Here is a 17187-nt window from a genome sequence, read left to right as displayed (position 1 = left end):
TGAGGGTTAAATTGACCGCTAGTGGTTCTGTGGAAGGAATCTTTCTCAAAAAACAATCGTATATATATTGGGTATAGAAGTATAATTACTGTAGGTGAAAGGTTTTTTGAACACGATATAGCTAGTAGCCCAGAAAAGCACAAAATTAAAGAAAATGCTGTTTATATATAACTCACATAACTCTCCATGAAATCGGAACATACAATGGCATTGACAATCGTTTTAATTAAATTGTATCTATTGTAAAGAGAAATTACACTTGGTTAATAGACACTTGGGTGCAATTTAATAAACCAACTTATATAGTTCATTGTTACCATCATAAAAGCTGATAACGCCTGCAGCGCCGAGCACAGACCTAACACTCTTCCCACATACGTCGGAAAGCTATAAACATCCCCATGTTGAATGCCCAATAACAGCAAAATTAACAAAACACAGCGTCCTCTCAGCGTGGTACGTTTCCTTTGAAAGGTCAACGATCACAAGCGACGTTTTTTGACTACACAGTTGTAATCAGGGACGGCGAAATAGATGTATGTTGTGGCCATATTTGCATTGTTTTTGAGCATCTGTTCTGAAGTCAGCCGAGATAGGTAAGATTTCTTCGCTTAGTTTCAGGAGGATAATTATTTTACTATACCGCGATCGGTGTTATAAAGTAAAATCAGTAAATATCCACTTTGTTTTACGAGTATATTAATAGTTTGGAAATGTTTTTTTGCCGCTGTTTTGCAGTGTTCAAAAGTGGACCTAGCTACGCGATGCTCTTTATTTTAACTTGTTTGACTGAAATATAACGGCGGAACAGGAAGCAGTTGTGTTGTTGGATTAGTCAGAGAGGATTCGTAGAAAACGTAACGGGACGTATAAATGAACTCATTCAATTCTCGTTGATCACTATGATATTTTATTGCTTAACGTGCATGGACATGCATTATTTGTAGGCAAAATGTATTCGCCAAAGTCAAAAATCAAAATGATTCTCCTTGAATACGAAGCTCACTAGATATAATTTTGTCAAAGTCAAAATAAACAGATAAGCTGAGACGCGTACCTCACCGAGCCGTGAAGAACTTATGTAAGGGAGTAGGGACTAGTGAATTGAATTAATAAGTAAATTGAATTGAGATGCTCTCGCATTATTGTATATATAAATATATTGGTCTGCGTTTAATTCAACATACGAATAACAAGTGTCATTATGGTTTCTTTGCTCTTTACAATACTGTATTGTCAGTTGCGATTGGCAGAAGCCAGCCTATTTATTCAGCCTCCAATCAAACAACACCTTGCTTCCGAAGATTTATAAATTTAGCATATATTATATTATACAACAACAAATCGATATTGAACTTCAAACAATTGAAGTAATTCTTCACCTTGACAACTTAATTCGATCGTTCTTGGCTAACGCGACAGTACTGCATCGGGGAAAAATGGTCCAAAGGTGCCTTTTCCAATGATTATTGGTAAGTTAATCGATCTGTTGTGAGGCGACTGGCACTCATTAGGCGGTTATCAGAGACTTAGAGGGAAAATAATAGAACTTCTATACCAAAAGTATAAGAACAGCTGGATTTCACCTTACTCCTTAGTTTTTGACTTTGTATTTGTACCGATGTTTTTAACTTAGGACGATCGAAATGTCACTTAAGGGCCTCATGGCATCTTCTTTCATTATTCAAACAGATCATTTTATTTACAGTAAAAGAATATCTATCAATAGTCAAAAAATTTCCTTACGATTCCGATCAAACCTGCCTTGATCGAATTCAGGAGACGCGGGACTACAGCTTCCGGACGGCTTGTTTCTTTGATGAACCGATATATAATATATAGTTGGCGCCCGTAGACATGACACAAGTACTTCAATATTCTATATTTCTGCGCGTGAAGGACAAATTGGTCGCCCTGAAATATATGCAGATAAGAATTAATTTTGAATTGCAGTTGTGTGTATGCCGAAAGTTCGCATGCATGCAGTGAATAATTCAATATGATTAATCGAGTATATTAATCTTAATATTCATATACATAAGGCCATGTTTCTCCGGTCCAGTCGTGAAAAAAGCGATTGCCAACTAATGTATTAGAAAACCATATTACCAAATAGATATTCAGCTCTTTTCCGTTTTATACACGTGGGTAAATATTTTATTTGATATGTTTCATGTGACAAATATATTTTGCCTGCGTGAATAGAGAACTGTTAGAAATTTGATATTACGGCCAATTCACTTAGCATGCTTGTATAAGATGTATATGAACTAATATCGTGATGCCTGATGGTGCTAAATACTCTGAGTTACAACTTCGACCATTGGGGGAATTAAACCCGTTAGCTTCGGTTTGCTATAAGTTCATATTCATGCTCTTGCACCTAAATCAATGTCCTATCACTGCGTATATAAATTTGGGTATGTATGTATCATTGAGTTCAGAAATACCACCAAGCATTGGAATACCATTGCAAGTACCATTGCAATACCTAGCATTGGACCAGCAAACTATAAGGTTCGCGGTTTTCTATTTCCACCGTGGTAAAGTTAATCTTTCAGCTTGCGAGGTTCCATAGTGACTCAGAGTTACAGAGCATCACAATAATGACGATATTATATCATTAGTGAAACTATACTGCGGAATGCTAATTTTTCGTAGCGACGATAGCGAAAGAAAGTTGGGATTTCTCATGGGAGATTTCGGTGCACGCGCAACTGATAACCAAGACCTTAACTGGAGTAAATGTGCCGATTAGACTGAGTTTGTATGAGGTTTGCGCATTGTGCATAAAACCAGGTGCGTATCATGCGGCAGGTCAAAATTTGCCTATATTGCATGCATGCCATTTGCTGGGATAACTATACGACCTGAGATCTATACATGACAAACAAGAGTGGTACAGTATGCATATATATATATAAAGCAGATATCGGCTATAGGAGGGGACTATCTACATGCTATTTTTTAAAAATCTTGATGAACTTTTTATCTTTGATCTAATAAATAATTCAGCAAGACAATATTCAGCATGCATGCATGCTTCTTATAATTACATTTTAGATTCGTCTCAGAAGCAGACTAGCGATGACGAGGATGCCACAAGATACAGGTGTGCTTAGACAGCTTAGGCTTGCGAAAATCGCAATGATTTTCTTCATGATCGTCCCAGGGGGATTTGCTCAAAGCAATCGTTTTGTACCGGAGGAGGAATGCAAGGAAGTTGCTAGCCTTGAAGTCCATTACAACGAATTCTTTGAGTTATATTTGGGGCACAATGGTACGCATGAGGAACTCCAGGAAGGTGGAATCATCTACAAGAGTCTGAGGGAAGCCATGAATGAATGTTGTCCTGGCATACCGCTGAATTTTAAGCTCGTAAATGAGTCTGTTGAGTACTTGGTGCAAAGAGATATATTGCTGCACCACGAGGCCCAGAAACAACAAAATACGTCCCATGAGTTGGTCTTCTATTTTCCCGAGTTTACTTCACAAGGAAACCTAGGTATTATAGCAAGGTTTCTGCATGGAGGCTAAGCGAACTAAGTCTATGTGTGCTTGCTTAAATCATCAATTTTTAAGAAACAGCACGTTTCTTTAAAGATTTATTTAAGATTTATCTAAAAAATTTGAAGATTTATTACAGGACAAAGATTTAAAGATTAATCATGTCTTATAATCTCACTAAAGCGGTTGCATAATTCTTATCATATGCATGCATTAGACATTACTATCATTCATTTCCTGATGATGACAATATTTACTTTCGATCGGGAAATTGAATTTTCAAATAGAAAATTTGAAATTGCTATTTTAATAATAATAGCCTTTTTGTAATTATGAAATTATTTGAATTGACAATTACAAAGAGGGATATTCAATATATAATATTTCATTTCATGCAGTTACGGCCAAGGAGGATTTTCCCAGTATTCAGCATTAAAATCCATGTCGTGATTGTATCATTTAGAAGTTTACTCGCATCAAATCCCGTTTTTAAAGTTACGAAAATCGCCTGGCTTTGCTTTGATAATGTTGAAGAGTGAGTCACATTTGGACATCTCTGCATTAGACGTGATTGGTCCATCTTGGCCAATATTCGCTCTTCTGTTGTCGCTTGCCTGGGCCGTAGGGATCTTAGGATGGGTGTTGGTAAGTATATACCGTCTGCAATACAAGAGAAACCAATTGAGCTTATCATTCATTGCAAAATTCTAACGGCAAACGGTTGACTTAATAACTTTCGCACTACATGTATGCGGATCAGCTGTTGACCACAAAACGTAAGATAAGCTTTGAAATTACAATTAAATAACTTGCCTCTAATTGCATTTGCCGTTTCCATGGGTCATTATAAATTTCCGTAATGACTCGATCGCAGTTATTAATTGTGGATTTTCTAAGCGATATCCAGCTGTTGCGTCTGTAAAAAGAAAGGAAAGGTTGATACTCACTCTAATGGTTCCCAAGGCTAAGATGTAGGGGGGGGGGATGGAAAATTGATGCCGCGCATAATTGCCACCACCCCCTCCATATATTGTTAATTATGGTTTTAATCCCAAGTCTCAGAATATTGATGGTTAAATGGTTGGGAACTGATATAAGCTTAAACATGTTTGGCATGACACCCTAACACTATGAACCGTAAATCCAGCCTAAGCCATATTTATATACTAAATTCTTTTTACTATTCTTAGGATCACCGTTACAATCCGGAAGAATTCCCTACTCCTTTTATTAGAGGAATGTTTGAAGGATTCTGGTGGTCCATGGTTACTATGACAACCGTAGGGTAAGTGCATGTTGAGTTAGCGCCAATTAAACCTTTAAATGCAAAGCGCCCTTAGTTATACGTGTCCGGATTATTATCTTCCGATTCTTCGGTGAGGGAATTTATTGCATGCATGTATACATTATTAATATTTATCAACAACATTGTGATGGTGCCACTCGCAGTTACAGAGTTACCGAATGTTGCCACTTTGAGTTACAAACTGGGCGAGCTGAAAAATTAGCAAAGGTACAGTGCATGGGTAACTCAATTAAAGGAGCACCATCACAATATTGGGTCATATGCACTATCACTATACCTTTTTTCATGTTTAGATACGGTGACAAAGCACCTAAGTCGTTTTTAGCCCGTATTCTCTGCATTATTTGGATACTAGCGGGAGCTGTGTTACTCTCCCTGTTCACAGCGAATACGACATCAATTATCACAGCGAGTAGATTTGAGAAAAACGCCCAAACTATGGGAAAGAAGGTATGGCTTTCTTTACAGAATTCACACATTTGCACACATTTGATCTTCGTCGATTCCTTCTTTTCTGCCCTTCTGAAGGCCTTCTTTTCATGCAATTTCCTTCTTTTAGATTGGCGTCGTAAACATGAAACAATTTGTGGAAGCAGAGTTAAACCTTGGCGCTCAACTTATAGGTGACTAAGTTTTGCAAATCGCACACCGAGTATTTCCATGTTCAGGAAGTTGACACTTCGGTTCTGAACGCGGCTAAGCTAGATCCCGACGGCACAATACCAGATTCGCATTATCACAGCATCGTTTTGCAGCAGCTTGGTTTTGCATCTATATAAATTCATGATAATAAACGTCGAATTAAATATAATTTACTCTTGAGATGAATTTTATAAAAATGACTTGATGGCCGGCGAAGTAGTCGGTTAAACTTCGATGCAAATCCGGAACTGTGCGCTGGCGCATAAGCTGATATTCCATCAATCTCGAATCTTGTTCTTCCAGAATACACGAAAGTCGAAGAAGCTCTAAAGGCACTAAACAACAAGAGCATAGACCGGCTGTTGTTTCCACACTACTTGGACCTCTTGTACATTATGTCCGATCCCAATTTTCATGTTCCTATGCTGACTGATATCTATATTGCAAGAGAGTTTGACAAACCGTATCAAATCGGTATGGTGTTGTCCCACGGTGAATATTCCTCTATCAAAAATAATAGATTCTACACTTGCCTGGAGATCATGACTTCAAGAGCTAATAACAAGGTACAGTTGCCGGCTTTAATACTGCTATATACACTAAACCTCTAACAAATCTGCTCTGCATGCTGAATAAGTTGTTTAATATTGAATCCTTTATACTCACCAGTTTGCATTTCATCAGTTCCAAGTTGTGTAAGAACAAACTTTTGCTCGGTTAAATTTCACTTAAAAAAAGCATCCCTTACAAAGAGTTAATCCAATGTTATTTGGAACTACAGTAACAATCAGTTTTATATATATCTCCTCATTAATTTACCCCTAAGCACGACTACGATTATTCTCTGATTGATGGTTCTATCATTGACGACAAGAAGGACACGTTTGACACTAAAATTACTCTTCATTATCTCTACGGCATATTGGGTGTGATCGGTTTCATGCTTATTATTGGAGTGGCCATCGATGTTTACAATCTCTCTTACAAGCCGACTGGCGAAACAAAGAAACGAGAATCCGCAGGTAGTGTATATAAGGATATGGGTTTTTATTTAATTGTAAACAACTGCAGCAAAGTTTATACCATCAGTGGACCTCTTATTAGTTTGCCTCTACAATTCGTTTGTTAATCGAGCAATTCAGTAGATTGATAAACAAGTCATGATAGCAAATATTGCCAAGCAACTAAACTGGATTATTGGAAAACAAGTCGCAACACAACTCGCTATCTTTATAACCATTTCTTTAAATTTTTACTACTCCAGAAAACGGATTATTTGGTCGCTAGTTTAATGAACGTATTGACGCTTTTTAAGTGGTGGGGCGACTTTGTTCCAATGATAATATAAGTATATAAATATAAATGTACTTTGTAGCACATCAAGTTACTTATTTTCTGTATAGAACACGCGCAAGAACTGGCAAGACCTGTGTAATCTATAAACCTTCTACTCGGACAGTCTTTAGGTTATCGGTGGTATCCGACATGCATGCAACGATATGCACAACGATAAAGCACCTTTGCAACGCAACTGTCAAGAATGGCACAATTAAATGACGACCTAATTTTTATCTGCTAGAGCTAAGTGCAAAATTATGTTTTACCTACTATCACTGACTCTGAAAATGCGCGCTGGACTGAGCGAAATTATATATTTAGAAAATAGTGATAAATAAAAGTCGATGCACACTTTAGTATAATACTTTTTGTTGTGTTTGTTTTTAATAATTGCCGGTTGTTTGAAGATGATGATAGTTCATGGTAGGGCTGACTGAGTGATGCCGAGGTAGACCAGAGTTTCTAAGGATTTTTAACTGCATTCCTTACGTCTTGAGGCGCAGGTTTCGTGCAACTAAGAAGAGGGAGATTACTTATTAATGATAAATTAAGTGAAACGCACAGTGAACCACAGTAAGCAACCGTAATATTCCATATGCATCACAGGTACACAATTATTAGCCAGCCAAAACTTGGTGCATCGCTTGCAAATCCCCCAAACAAGGACAACATAATTATGCCTTCGCAAAATTTGACACGATCTTACTCTTTATACATGTATTGTTGATTCACTTTGATTTGATTTTAAACTTTCAGTGCTTTGCATAAAACAGCTTAGATATTATCATGCCCGGTCAACGCCTTCGGATGTTAAAGGCGACATTAGATTTTCAGTCCATCGAGTATTATAATGTCGCGTGGTTGACTTCCGTTCTGAAGTCCAAACAGCCACACACGACAAACTCATTCGAGTACAGTCAGTGCACACAACTGATTTAAAAGAAGTCAGGCAAACGCAAAACATAGATATTTCGGACTGAAAGAAATTCTTTGGTCTAGATCTACTACTATGACTATGTATACTGATTTCGTTCACCACATGTATGCAGCCGGCATCGCTAAACTCAAGAAATATTCAGTGATGGTGCAATCCGATGTTACAGACACTTCTTTTCTAAATCAGAATAAATTTATAGGACGTATTGTGTAGTTTTATCGAAATCAACTATTGATGTGTTGAATGTAATTGTCACATTAACGCCTTGACTTTCTTTTTAAGATGCCGCCTCAGCTAAGGTGTTAAAAATATAAAGCTAACTGTTTGCAATCGAAATAATATAACAATTATGTAATGACTAAGCCCACACGATGCCTGCCGTGCCAAGGTCATTCATTCATTCATTTCATTGCGCTTTCTGTGCTTCAAAGCATTCGGATAAACTATTACCTGTTTTTTATTCTCAACATAGGAGACATTTTGTTTTGTAAGTACAGCATCGCACGGGCAACGTATTTTCTAAAAGTTCCTGACAATGCCAAAATTGGAACAGGTGTATCATTTTAATATTTCATAAGGATCGCAGTTACAACAGGTACCCAAACATGCGGCTTTTTAATTGTGCCCTGTGAGATATCATAGTGCTCGTCGTAACTATTGTCTTCACGACCTGCACTAAGTTAGCCAGTTATATAGTCAGATGTAATCCAAATGGCTCGGCGAGGATTCTCTGTCTACGGTAAGATGGAATTATAACTTGTAAGAAGAAGTGTACATTGCAAGGTGTGAAAAATATTGGAACCTGGACCATGCTCCAGACGTATATTTTTTGATATAGTTTTGTTTGTTTTCATGTCGATCAAAACAACGACGTACGTAGAACGCGAATGAATTGTGAGTTTTCTAAAGTTCGGCCAAAATTGGTAATTCGGGGATAGAGTTATAGCAGTGTTCCTCCACTTGATTTTCTGTAAGTTAGCTCATGCATCTACACTAGATCTGAACCTATTCGCTTTAGGTCTTCGAAGCTCAACTGGTGTTGTCGACTTTGATAATTGATGGAACAACGCACGCAATCCAACATCGTCTGCCAATGAAACTCAGTATAGCTTTCCCTGTTGCTTTCCCTTGTTTGTGAGTCTTAGAGTGCCTTTTGAAAAGATTGGAACAGATTTACTGCCGAATATTGAAACAAGGCCAGCATTAAAAGCGATAAACATCTATATAGCATATAAATATATTATTTATAAGGCCACGATTAAGCCACATCATAGCTGTGTGCTTGTGTGGCACTTCGCATCTTGAAAAATTGGTGAACTATATTTCTGGGAGTCGAACCACCGGTAGCACAAAATGCAAAGCTGTATTCGCACAGGCTTAGTGATTTTATTATCGTGCTTGTTAACGCAGGTACATGGTGGATATGAGTCGGATGAAGTTTGCAATAGAGTAAGCAGGGTCGAAATACGTTACAAAGAATATTTTTGGAATTATCTGCATTTCAACGAGTCATTTCAGAAAATGGATGGCGTATACGCGTCTCTAATCAAGGAAGCAGTGAACGGATGTTGCGGGGCTTTGGATTTGAAATTCATAATGGAAAATTCAACAAAAGAAGACGTTGAAGGGTTAGCTCTCCACGCGATGGAGGAAATTAACAAAACGGCGGTTTCAAAACCGTTCATTTTCTACTATCCCGAATTTGCTGCCAACAAAGAGAAGATTGTCTACGATTATGAACTTAGTTTCGTGAAGCTCTCTCGCTCAGCTGGTCATGCAGCGGTTATGTTAAAGCCGAAGTCAAAAACGAAAGTCTCGCTCCTATACATTTTAACGGAGTCCTGGCCTATGCTGCTAACGATGTTGACTATGTCCTGGTGTGTCGGGATTTTGGGCTGGATAGCTGTTAGTATAAATTTAAGATCCAAATAATACCATATATAGATCATCTATAGATATACATCCATCGTGTTTTACTACTTTTTACCCAGGACCATTGGAAGAACCCGGAAGAATTCCCAAGTCCATTCATCACAGGAATGTTTGAAGGATTTTGGTGGAGTATCGTTACCATGACAACAGTGGGGTAAGTTGCATGGTTGAGTAACAACAGAGGCACATTTAACATTTTAGCTCCACAAATTGCTTATGATTGCACCTTCCTGCATGCTTCAGTGTAACTTTTGTACTGAGACTGGCGTTAGAAACCTGTCTCTGGTTATTGCAATCATGCATGCATGCATAAACGTTACATTATATAGTTGATATTTTATTTTCCCTCATAATGCAGGTACGGTGACAAAGCACCAAAGAGCGTGCCAGCCAGGATCTTGGCTGTTCTCTGGGTTCTGATGTCTGCAGTCCTTTTATCGTTGTTCACGGCTAATGCGACCGCTATTCTAAATCAGAGTTTGCAAGAGGAAGATCACACAGAGACAATAGGGAAAAAGGTTCGAGTCTTTATAGCGAGCAGTGTTCAGATACTGCAGACCCAGCAGTATGAACCGCCATTTTTCAAGCCAGTTTTCTTTCTCCACTTCAGATTTCTATCGATTCTATTTTATAATTCTTCTCTATACTGTTTTACATCAAATTCAACTCAACGAGAGTTTCTGCTCGTTTATCTTGGGAAGTGCATGATGTTAGCTACATAAGAGTTGTTGTTGAAAAGTTTTAACGGTTTCTACTTTGAAGAAGTAGCTTCAATAACTATATATAGTCTATACTCTACACTGTACTCTACTCAAACTCTCGTTCGACCAGTCTTTGAAAGCTTTTAAAAACTCTGACTGACTTACGCGAGCCCATTCTTGTTTCAGCGGTTGCTTTTACTGTTTTACAATACAAGCTTACAAGAGACTTCGTTAGGAAAATTCAGTACAGTTTTCCGTTCAGAATAGTAGCCATATCTATATACATAACTTATACGTAATTGTGGACGAAATGAAACTAAAGATGTTTCATCGGTGGGCTTTTTATTCAGAACTTGGCAAACATAATGTAATGAAGGCGGCATTTACTATTCTTCAGATCGGTGTCTTCCAAAGCAAACACTTTGACGAATTTCAGTTGAATATGGGAGCGGAAGTTATAAGTATGTATGATATAAGTATCTATCTTTATGTACCTGTTAAGAGCTTAATCAAATTTCGTATGTTCAATGTTCATGTAGTTGTTATGGTATATAGATTATGCAATTTTTTTAATTCTTATAGACTTCCAAAGTTACTACGAGCTAGACAAGAATCTTAACAGTGGGAAAATTGACCGCTTTCTTTTCCCTGATTTTAAGGATCTTATTTATTTATTGGATAATTATTTTCCTGCTGTAAAAAAGAAAATTAAAATTGCTAAGGTTTTTGAATTTCCCTTTCAAATTGGCATGGTTCTCGCGATGTTGCCTGATCAAATCTCTCCTGAAGATAAAAGGTTTCTCAGGTGTATGCGAACGACGATTTCAAGTTACGAGAAATGGGTAAGAGAGAGGGAGGGTTGTAATTGTGATATCAGGGGCGCCGCTAGAACGATAATTCGGGGGGGGGGCAATATTCATAATTTCGTGTTCTGCTATTTTCTAAGTATTCTCGATATTAATAAATTGTCGAATTTCCTTTTTCTAAGTTGAAGAACGAAATGGGTTATAATTCAATCACCCACCCGAAGCCCGCGAAAGTCGACGTTACCACTGGTCTGAATCAGGATGACCTCTTCACTCTAACATATTACCATTTGGCTATAATAGCAGTGCTTGCGTCTTGTGGTATCGCCTGGGATCTCTGGAAGTGCCATTGGAAACGAAAGACAAGCGATACAGGTTAGTTATCGTATTGACAGTAGGTGTGATGATGGTGATAGAGGTACGACGTAGTAGGTATGGTGGAAGCTGGGGTGGCGAGGGAGGGAGGGGTGGCAGAGGGAAGGAATACCGAGGACCCGAAGCTCTCAGAGATCTCTTTGAAAGGTAGTGGCTCCAAAAAATTTAAAATTACTTCTTGCGTGTACTGAATGTTCGACGTTTTGGTGGAATTTACCCTAGACTGTATTCTTTGAGTAAGAACAAAGCATTCTGATCGACCTTTTAACATTAATTATAATGATAATAACAATAAAAAACTTTACTAAATGAAGTGTAAAGTACACATAGTGACATTGTGGTTTAAATATATGGGGGCTCACCCTCCCCTCCTCTCACCAGTTGCAACCCCCTTGCTGGGAGCCTGGGAGTATCCATTACTAACTATGGCATAAAACGCTGGTAAAAACTGCTAAATTACGTCCTAAACACCCCTCTTTAGAAGATGTGGTTGACATTGAACCAGGGAAAGAGAACGGAGCTTTGGAAGTTGTTAATGAAGAAGACAATGCAACTCCCAGGGTCAAAGATGATGCTACATGGTTTTGAGGAGATTTAATTGTACTGAATATAATGAATTTTTTACATAACTTTTAAAGGCACGTTAACGTCTAATTTTGCCGTAATCAATTTATAAGTTTGTTCTGAGGCACACCTTTCTGCATTCTGGCACACTTCCTTGCCATAGGTAGCCCAACAATCAGGTTTTTGATGAGATATTGCAAATGAGGCTTATAAACAAAACCTTCCGCCAGTTTCCGTTCCCATCCAGGCAGTGCATCAAGGTTTCTACCTATATCTTAACCTCGCGCTGCAGTTACTGCAGTTACTGAGTACGTCACGTATAAAACACTTTATTTCATCAAAAACCGGATTGTCGATGTGTTGTCGAATAATTTTTTTTTAACATTACAAAAATAGTTATCGAGTATTTGCATTGATGAAAGCCCGGGTTAACGGACCGAAAGCTTTGCAGTATTAAATACCACAATGTACCTACAAGCTAATTCACTTATAATTTGATGTAACCATGCAAAATTACAAGAATATTAAAAAACGGACTGTTTGGCTGCCTATGTTAAGATCTTGTTTCTGTATTCGCACCACTGATATTGTTTTTTATTATATCATATGAAATGATTTAAAGTCGGCATGCGGTGTTATTTGGTTAAACTTATTGCTTTTTCCTTAATAATGATAAGAATGGCCCTTTCGAACCATAGGATCCGAAGTATTATGCACCGGCACAAAAATGAAGTGAGAGAACTTCTTATACGCGCGACATAAGAAATAGCGTGTGCGAGACTTCAGTACAGATTTCTACTCTGTTTTGAAAACCCATCGATGACGTTTTCATGCATGTCGTCAGCATTCGTCAGCAAACGAAAAATGACCCGGCTTGAGATTTTGTTATTTTAAAGAGAAATTTCGTTATGTTTTGAAGTAAAATCTTTGAAAAATCAGAAGCAAAGAATGGCGAAATTCAGTAGCTGTACACTGCTACAGTTACTCTTCATTTTCACGTTCTTTTCTCTGTCCTATGGCGACAATATGGGGCCACTATGCAGTGAATTGAAAGAGGTCAGAATTAACTACAGGAATTACTATACGTTGTATCTTGGCGACGATCCTTTTGCTCCTGGAAATATAGAGGAAACCGGACTTTTCGTGACCATGATAAGGGACGCTGTTCGACTGTGTTGTTCTACTACCAAGCTGACTTATGTTTTGATACCGCAAATTCCTGGGACCCCCGACAAGGAAATTGAAGAGATGGCGGGTCTCCTCGCCGGAGTAACCCAAGAAGACTCTATAGATCTCTTCTATCCAGAATTTGTGTACAAAAAGTTGCATAACGTTTACGACACACAGATGCCATTCATACGACTTTCCCGTTCACCTGGACCTGCCCTGGCTATGCATAAGCCGAAGGAGAAAGAACCGGTGTTTGTCGGGGAAATATTTTTGAAATCATGGGCTATTATAATGTTCTTGATAACTTTCGCGTGGATCGTTGGAATTTTGGTGTGGATCTGTGTAAGTTATTAAAACGTTCAACTTAAAAAAATACCTATTTAAGTTTCCGTTAAAATATCGATGCAACATACGCTTCATTCAAAACTCTGAGACAGTTTGATTTGAAAACTATTTATAGCAGGTTTCAAAAATTGGGTTTTAATAGTTGAATTTTCGCTGATATTATTTCATAGTTTAAATACAGACAAACTCTTGATAGTTTTAAATTCTTTTTTAGGACCATTATGTGAACCCAAAAGATTTTCCAAGTCCGTTTTACGTTGGCATGATGGAGGGATTTTGGTGGAGTGTTGTCACTATGACTTCTGTAGGGTAGGTTTATAATTATACTGTTCACGACGTTCACCATTCACGACACCAAATTTGAAATTTAGCCATGCCAAGGCGAGTTCTACCCCCAAATGATGGAATATGATATGGTATGATAGAAATATATTTATAGTCCGAGAATAAAATGGTTAAAGGAACACCGCAGAAATTGGTGTTTATGAAGTTTCAACTCGAAAATCTAATCACTGGTTCACAATTGTGCATTTCTCAAAATATAGTATTGAGAATATCAAGTATTGAGAATTTCGGTCCTACCAATCTCAACGGTGTCGGTTAAAGGACGGAATACCATTCCGAACTATCTTGTACTCGAAGTCGTACTCGACTGATGAACTGCTTATTACTGCAAGCATCCTGCTTGATGATTCTCTGTATCGTATCATTCAATAATTTCAACTGTGCCTGTGGATTATATTTTATCAATCAAGGTACGGCGATAAAACGCCCAAGGGACCAATTGGCAGGATTTTGGCTGTTCTCTGGATTTTGATCTCCTCGGTTATTCTGTCTTTGTTCACGGCCAACGCGTCCTCTATCTTGGCAATAAGCCAGGCAGAAGAGGATTACACCAGTACACTTGGAACAAGGGTAATCAAATGTACATAATATATATTATATGATTATCATGTATATTGATGATTATCATGTATATTGATGATTATCAATTTTGGGCTGCTTTTTTTTCAAAACCGTGAGTGTAAGACTTCGTAACGGCGGCTGTCTTTAATTTTAGGCGGAATTTGAGAAAATTTAAGCACCCCAAAAACGTCATCGTGAGAGAGGCTGATTAGTTGCTTACGGCAAACTGATTTACAATGTCATCAAAAGGGAATTGGAACGGCATTCCTTTTTACCGCCACCGTCTATTGCGCTTCAAATTACAACCACAATAAATCTTCTTATTTCAGATTGGATGTTTTAACAGCAAGCATTTCTTTGACGTTGAGTTGAATCTTGGCGCGCAGTTAGTGGGTATGTGTTGGGAGGAACAAACTTCGTGTTTACTTATTTCAAATGGTTACCTCAACGTAAAACGTTTTGTTAAATATAATAGACGGATTTTGCTTGAGGACGGGAGAGTCCTTCCACGCCATCTTTGACGTTTCCATGCTCACGCACGGAAACGTCAAAGAGGGAGACCTTTGCTCAAGCGGGTGAAAATTAGATGTTTAGGATTACTGGATATATAGGCAAAATTTCACCGACTCGCTTCCAGTGAATCTAAATAGTAAATGCGGATTGCAAGGTATAGTTCAGAAACGCAGTCTCCGACCGACTCTTATAGGATTTAGCAACCTGATCCATCTGTTGTTCGCAAGCCAAGCAGGAAAGGTAGACCGAATCTTGTTCCCAAACTACTTGGATTACCTCATGCTAAAGACACTACCTGGAGGCAAGGAAGTGATGAGCACATTCAGGTTGACTAACACCTTGGACCATCCGTTTCAAATTGGACTGGTGCTTGCCGTGAATCCAGCAAATACAACACAAAGAGATCAGAGCTTCCTTCGTTGCATGAGAGCTGAGATACCCAGCCTCGAAAGGAAGGTAAGTTGGAGATAAACGTCAACAAAACTTTTTAAAACGTTGATATATCTCTTTGTATTCGGCTGGCAAAGTGAAATAAATAAATAAATAAATCAAGCTCTTATTCGAGTGAAAATATCGTCATGTAAACGTTATGAGATGATTGTATAACAGTATCTTAATCAATTGTGGGAATATACTTTTACTGTAAATAGTACCGTCGCTTGTTCTTTGGCAATGTTGTATTGGAAGGTGAATCGACTTCTAAAAAAGAAAAGGTACCTTTGGACAGTGATGCTCTTTTAACGATGACCTACTGGTTCTTTGTTACCATTGTGTGCCTCATGGCGATTGGCCTGTCTTGGGATTATTGGATGCATTGGAAGAAGACACATCCTCATGGGCTCCATGGTCCTGATGAGCAACAAGGTATGTCAATTGTCAAGCACTCTAATGAGCTGCCTTGTTCATGCTGTTTGAATTACTTTGTTCCAGTCTGTCTTTATCAGTGGGCAAAGGGCAGCCTTTTGCTTCAGTTATATGCATTTTGGTATTGAATATATGTGACTGATATTTATGACGATAAACGATTTCGAATGTAATTTCTGAAGAATTCTCTTGCTGTCTGGCACTGATTTTAAAAACCTTAGCATATGCAATCGAGAATATTTATTTATTTATTAACTTTGCCAAGTAATATGCAACATTTACCAGTATATTTACAACAACATATAATATGGAAATTGGCAGGGTGCACGCTACAGTTTTCACCAATTACAGCGGCCCCATAAACTATAGTAAAAAAAATAAATATGAGTCTTGTTAAGGACTCTGCCACTCTAAGAAACCAAAAGGCCAAGCTGATCAGCTTGGGCCAGCTTATTTTTTAGCTTGCTCAATTGGTTACTCAGACTATCAGAATCACAATATTGATTCACCCGAGTCATTAAAACAATCATTATTAAAATTATGTAGCTAAGTCGATCGTCATAAATATCAAGTACCAAAGTACCACTAAAAGAGTTACTTCAATCCACACTCCAAGCAAAGTTGTCAGGACGTTTCAAATACTAAAAAGAATTTAGAAACACGTTGCCTAATTTGTTTGTTGATTAAATAACAGGTGATGTTGAAATGACTGAAGTTTCTCATACCGAGGCGGATGAAGGAACACCTTATGGAAGCCTAGACGAAGATGTTCTTTCCAATCAATAAAGTCCGCGGATATATTCTCAAAATAGCTGTTTTCCACAATAGTTATATTGTTACAACCAGAAATATTTTCAGTACAAACGTACATTTTTAATTTTGTGTGAAAATTTGTGTGTGCCAATGAAACACACTGTACTTTAATTCAATTATTGTAATATATACGAGATTCTTTATGAATCCTTAATAAGCTTTTCACGTTTCACTGTTAAATAAAGGCAAAACTTACAAATCAAATCGTACCGGAAAAGTGATGTTGAAATGCGTGTGGAAGGGGAGTATTAGAAAAAGGGCAATGCGAATTTTAGTTGCAATGTTCTCCTTTAGATATAGATACATATAAACAAACGAACAAACAACCGTATTGAATCCTTGATTTGGTAACTAGGATCACTTCCAAACGATTAAGTTATCTAAATACACGACATCACAGTTTAAGGATATATATCCTTAAACTGTGACGACATGCATTGATACAACTTGATAATAAATAAATTCATG

At 37.8% G+C, this 17187-nt stretch overlaps 3 protein-coding genes across 8 annotated transcripts; all 3 read left to right on the top strand.

The window, feature by feature from the left end:
• Positions 1-425: 425 nt before the first annotated feature.
• LOC114518459 lies at positions 426-7166 on the top strand. 2 transcript variants are annotated; one of them, XM_028538447.1, is made up of 9 exons: positions 426-596; positions 3064-3505; positions 3971-4152; positions 4698-4792; positions 5107-5263; positions 5373-5436; positions 5759-6021; positions 6282-6477; positions 6859-7166. In XM_028538447.1, exons 2-9 carry the CDS (start codon positions 3088-3090, stop codon positions 6888-6890), a joined length of 1407 nt encoding a protein of 468 aa, XP_028394248.1. In that variant the 5' UTR covers positions 426-596; positions 3064-3087; the 3' UTR covers positions 6891-7166. The 2 variants fall into 2 exon arrangements, with proteins under 2 accessions (XP_028394248.1, XP_028394247.1); XM_028538446.1 differs by lacking the exon at positions 426-596 and adding an exon at positions 1218-1472.
• A 521-nt stretch (positions 7167-7687) lies between these two features.
• On the top strand, positions 7688-12682 carry LOC114518470. Of its 5 annotated transcripts, none has more exons than XM_028538468.1 (8): positions 7688-8469; positions 9141-9635; positions 9722-9816; positions 10021-10180; positions 10761-10824; positions 10946-11205; positions 11352-11544; positions 12026-12682. In XM_028538468.1, the coding sequence occupies exons 2-8, from the start codon at positions 9252-9254 to the stop codon at positions 12130-12132; spliced, it is 1263 nt and encodes a 420-aa protein (XP_028394269.1). In that variant the 5' UTR covers positions 7688-8469; positions 9141-9251; the 3' UTR covers positions 12133-12682. The 5 variants fall into 5 exon arrangements, with proteins under 5 accessions (XP_028394269.1, XP_028394266.1, XP_028394267.1 ...); XM_028538465.1 differs by having other exon boundaries at positions 8749-9635; XM_028538466.1 differs by having other exon boundaries at positions 7688-8624; positions 8749-9635.
• Positions 12683-12982: 300 nt separating this feature from the next.
• LOC114518284 lies at positions 12983-16835 on the top strand. The gene is made up of 7 exons (XM_028538247.1): positions 12983-13620; positions 13838-13932; positions 14379-14538; positions 14859-14922; positions 15236-15498; positions 15693-15906; positions 16601-16835. The coding sequence occupies exons 1-7, from the start codon at positions 13057-13059 to the stop codon at positions 16690-16692; spliced, it is 1452 nt and encodes a 483-aa protein (XP_028394048.1). The 5' UTR covers positions 12983-13056; the 3' UTR covers positions 16693-16835.
• Positions 16836-17187: the final 352 nt, after the last annotated feature.

The sequence above is a fragment of the Dendronephthya gigantea genome, unplaced genomic scaffold (genome assembly GCF_004324835.1).
Source record: "Dendronephthya gigantea isolate DGI-Jeju-01 unplaced genomic scaffold, DenGig_1.0 000010F, whole genome shotgun sequence".
NCBI lineage: Eukaryota > Metazoa > Cnidaria > Anthozoa > Malacalcyonacea > Nephtheidae > Dendronephthya > Dendronephthya gigantea.
Note: the sequence above shows the minus strand (reverse complement) of the source record. Positions and strands in the feature narration are given on the sequence as shown.

Coding starts and splice junctions, on each gene's coding strand:
- LOC114518459 (XM_028538447.1), top strand. CDS start 3,088: ATGACGAGGATGCCACAAGATACAGGTGTGCTTAGACAGCTTAGGCTT. Junction 4,153..4,697: donor GGATCTTAGGATGGGTGTTG/GTAAGTATATAC, acceptor TACTATTCTTAG/GATCACCGTTACAATCCGGA. Junction 5,437..5,758: donor CCTTGGCGCTCAACTTATAG/GTGACTAAGTTT, acceptor TTGTTCTTCCAG/AATACACGAAAGTCGAAGAA.
- LOC114518470 (XM_028538465.1), top strand. CDS start 9,084: ATGCAAAGCTGTATTCGCACAGGCTTAGTGATTTTATTATCGTGCTTG. Junction 9,636..9,721: donor GGATTTTGGGCTGGATAGCT/GTTAGTATAAAT, acceptor CTTTTTACCCAG/GACCATTGGAAGAACCCGGA. Junction 11,545..12,025: donor ACGAAAGACAAGCGATACAG/GTTAGTTATCGT, acceptor ACCCCTCTTTAG/AAGATGTGGTTGACATTGAA.
- LOC114518284 (XM_028538247.1), top strand. CDS start 13,057: ATGGCGAAATTCAGTAGCTGTACACTGCTACAGTTACTCTTCATTTTC. Junction 14,539..14,858: donor CCAGTACACTTGGAACAAGG/GTAATCAAATGT, acceptor TTCTTATTTCAG/ATTGGATGTTTTAACAGCAA. Junction 15,499..15,692: donor TACCCAGCCTCGAAAGGAAG/GTAAGTTGGAGA, acceptor TACTGTAAATAG/TACCGTCGCTTGTTCTTTGG.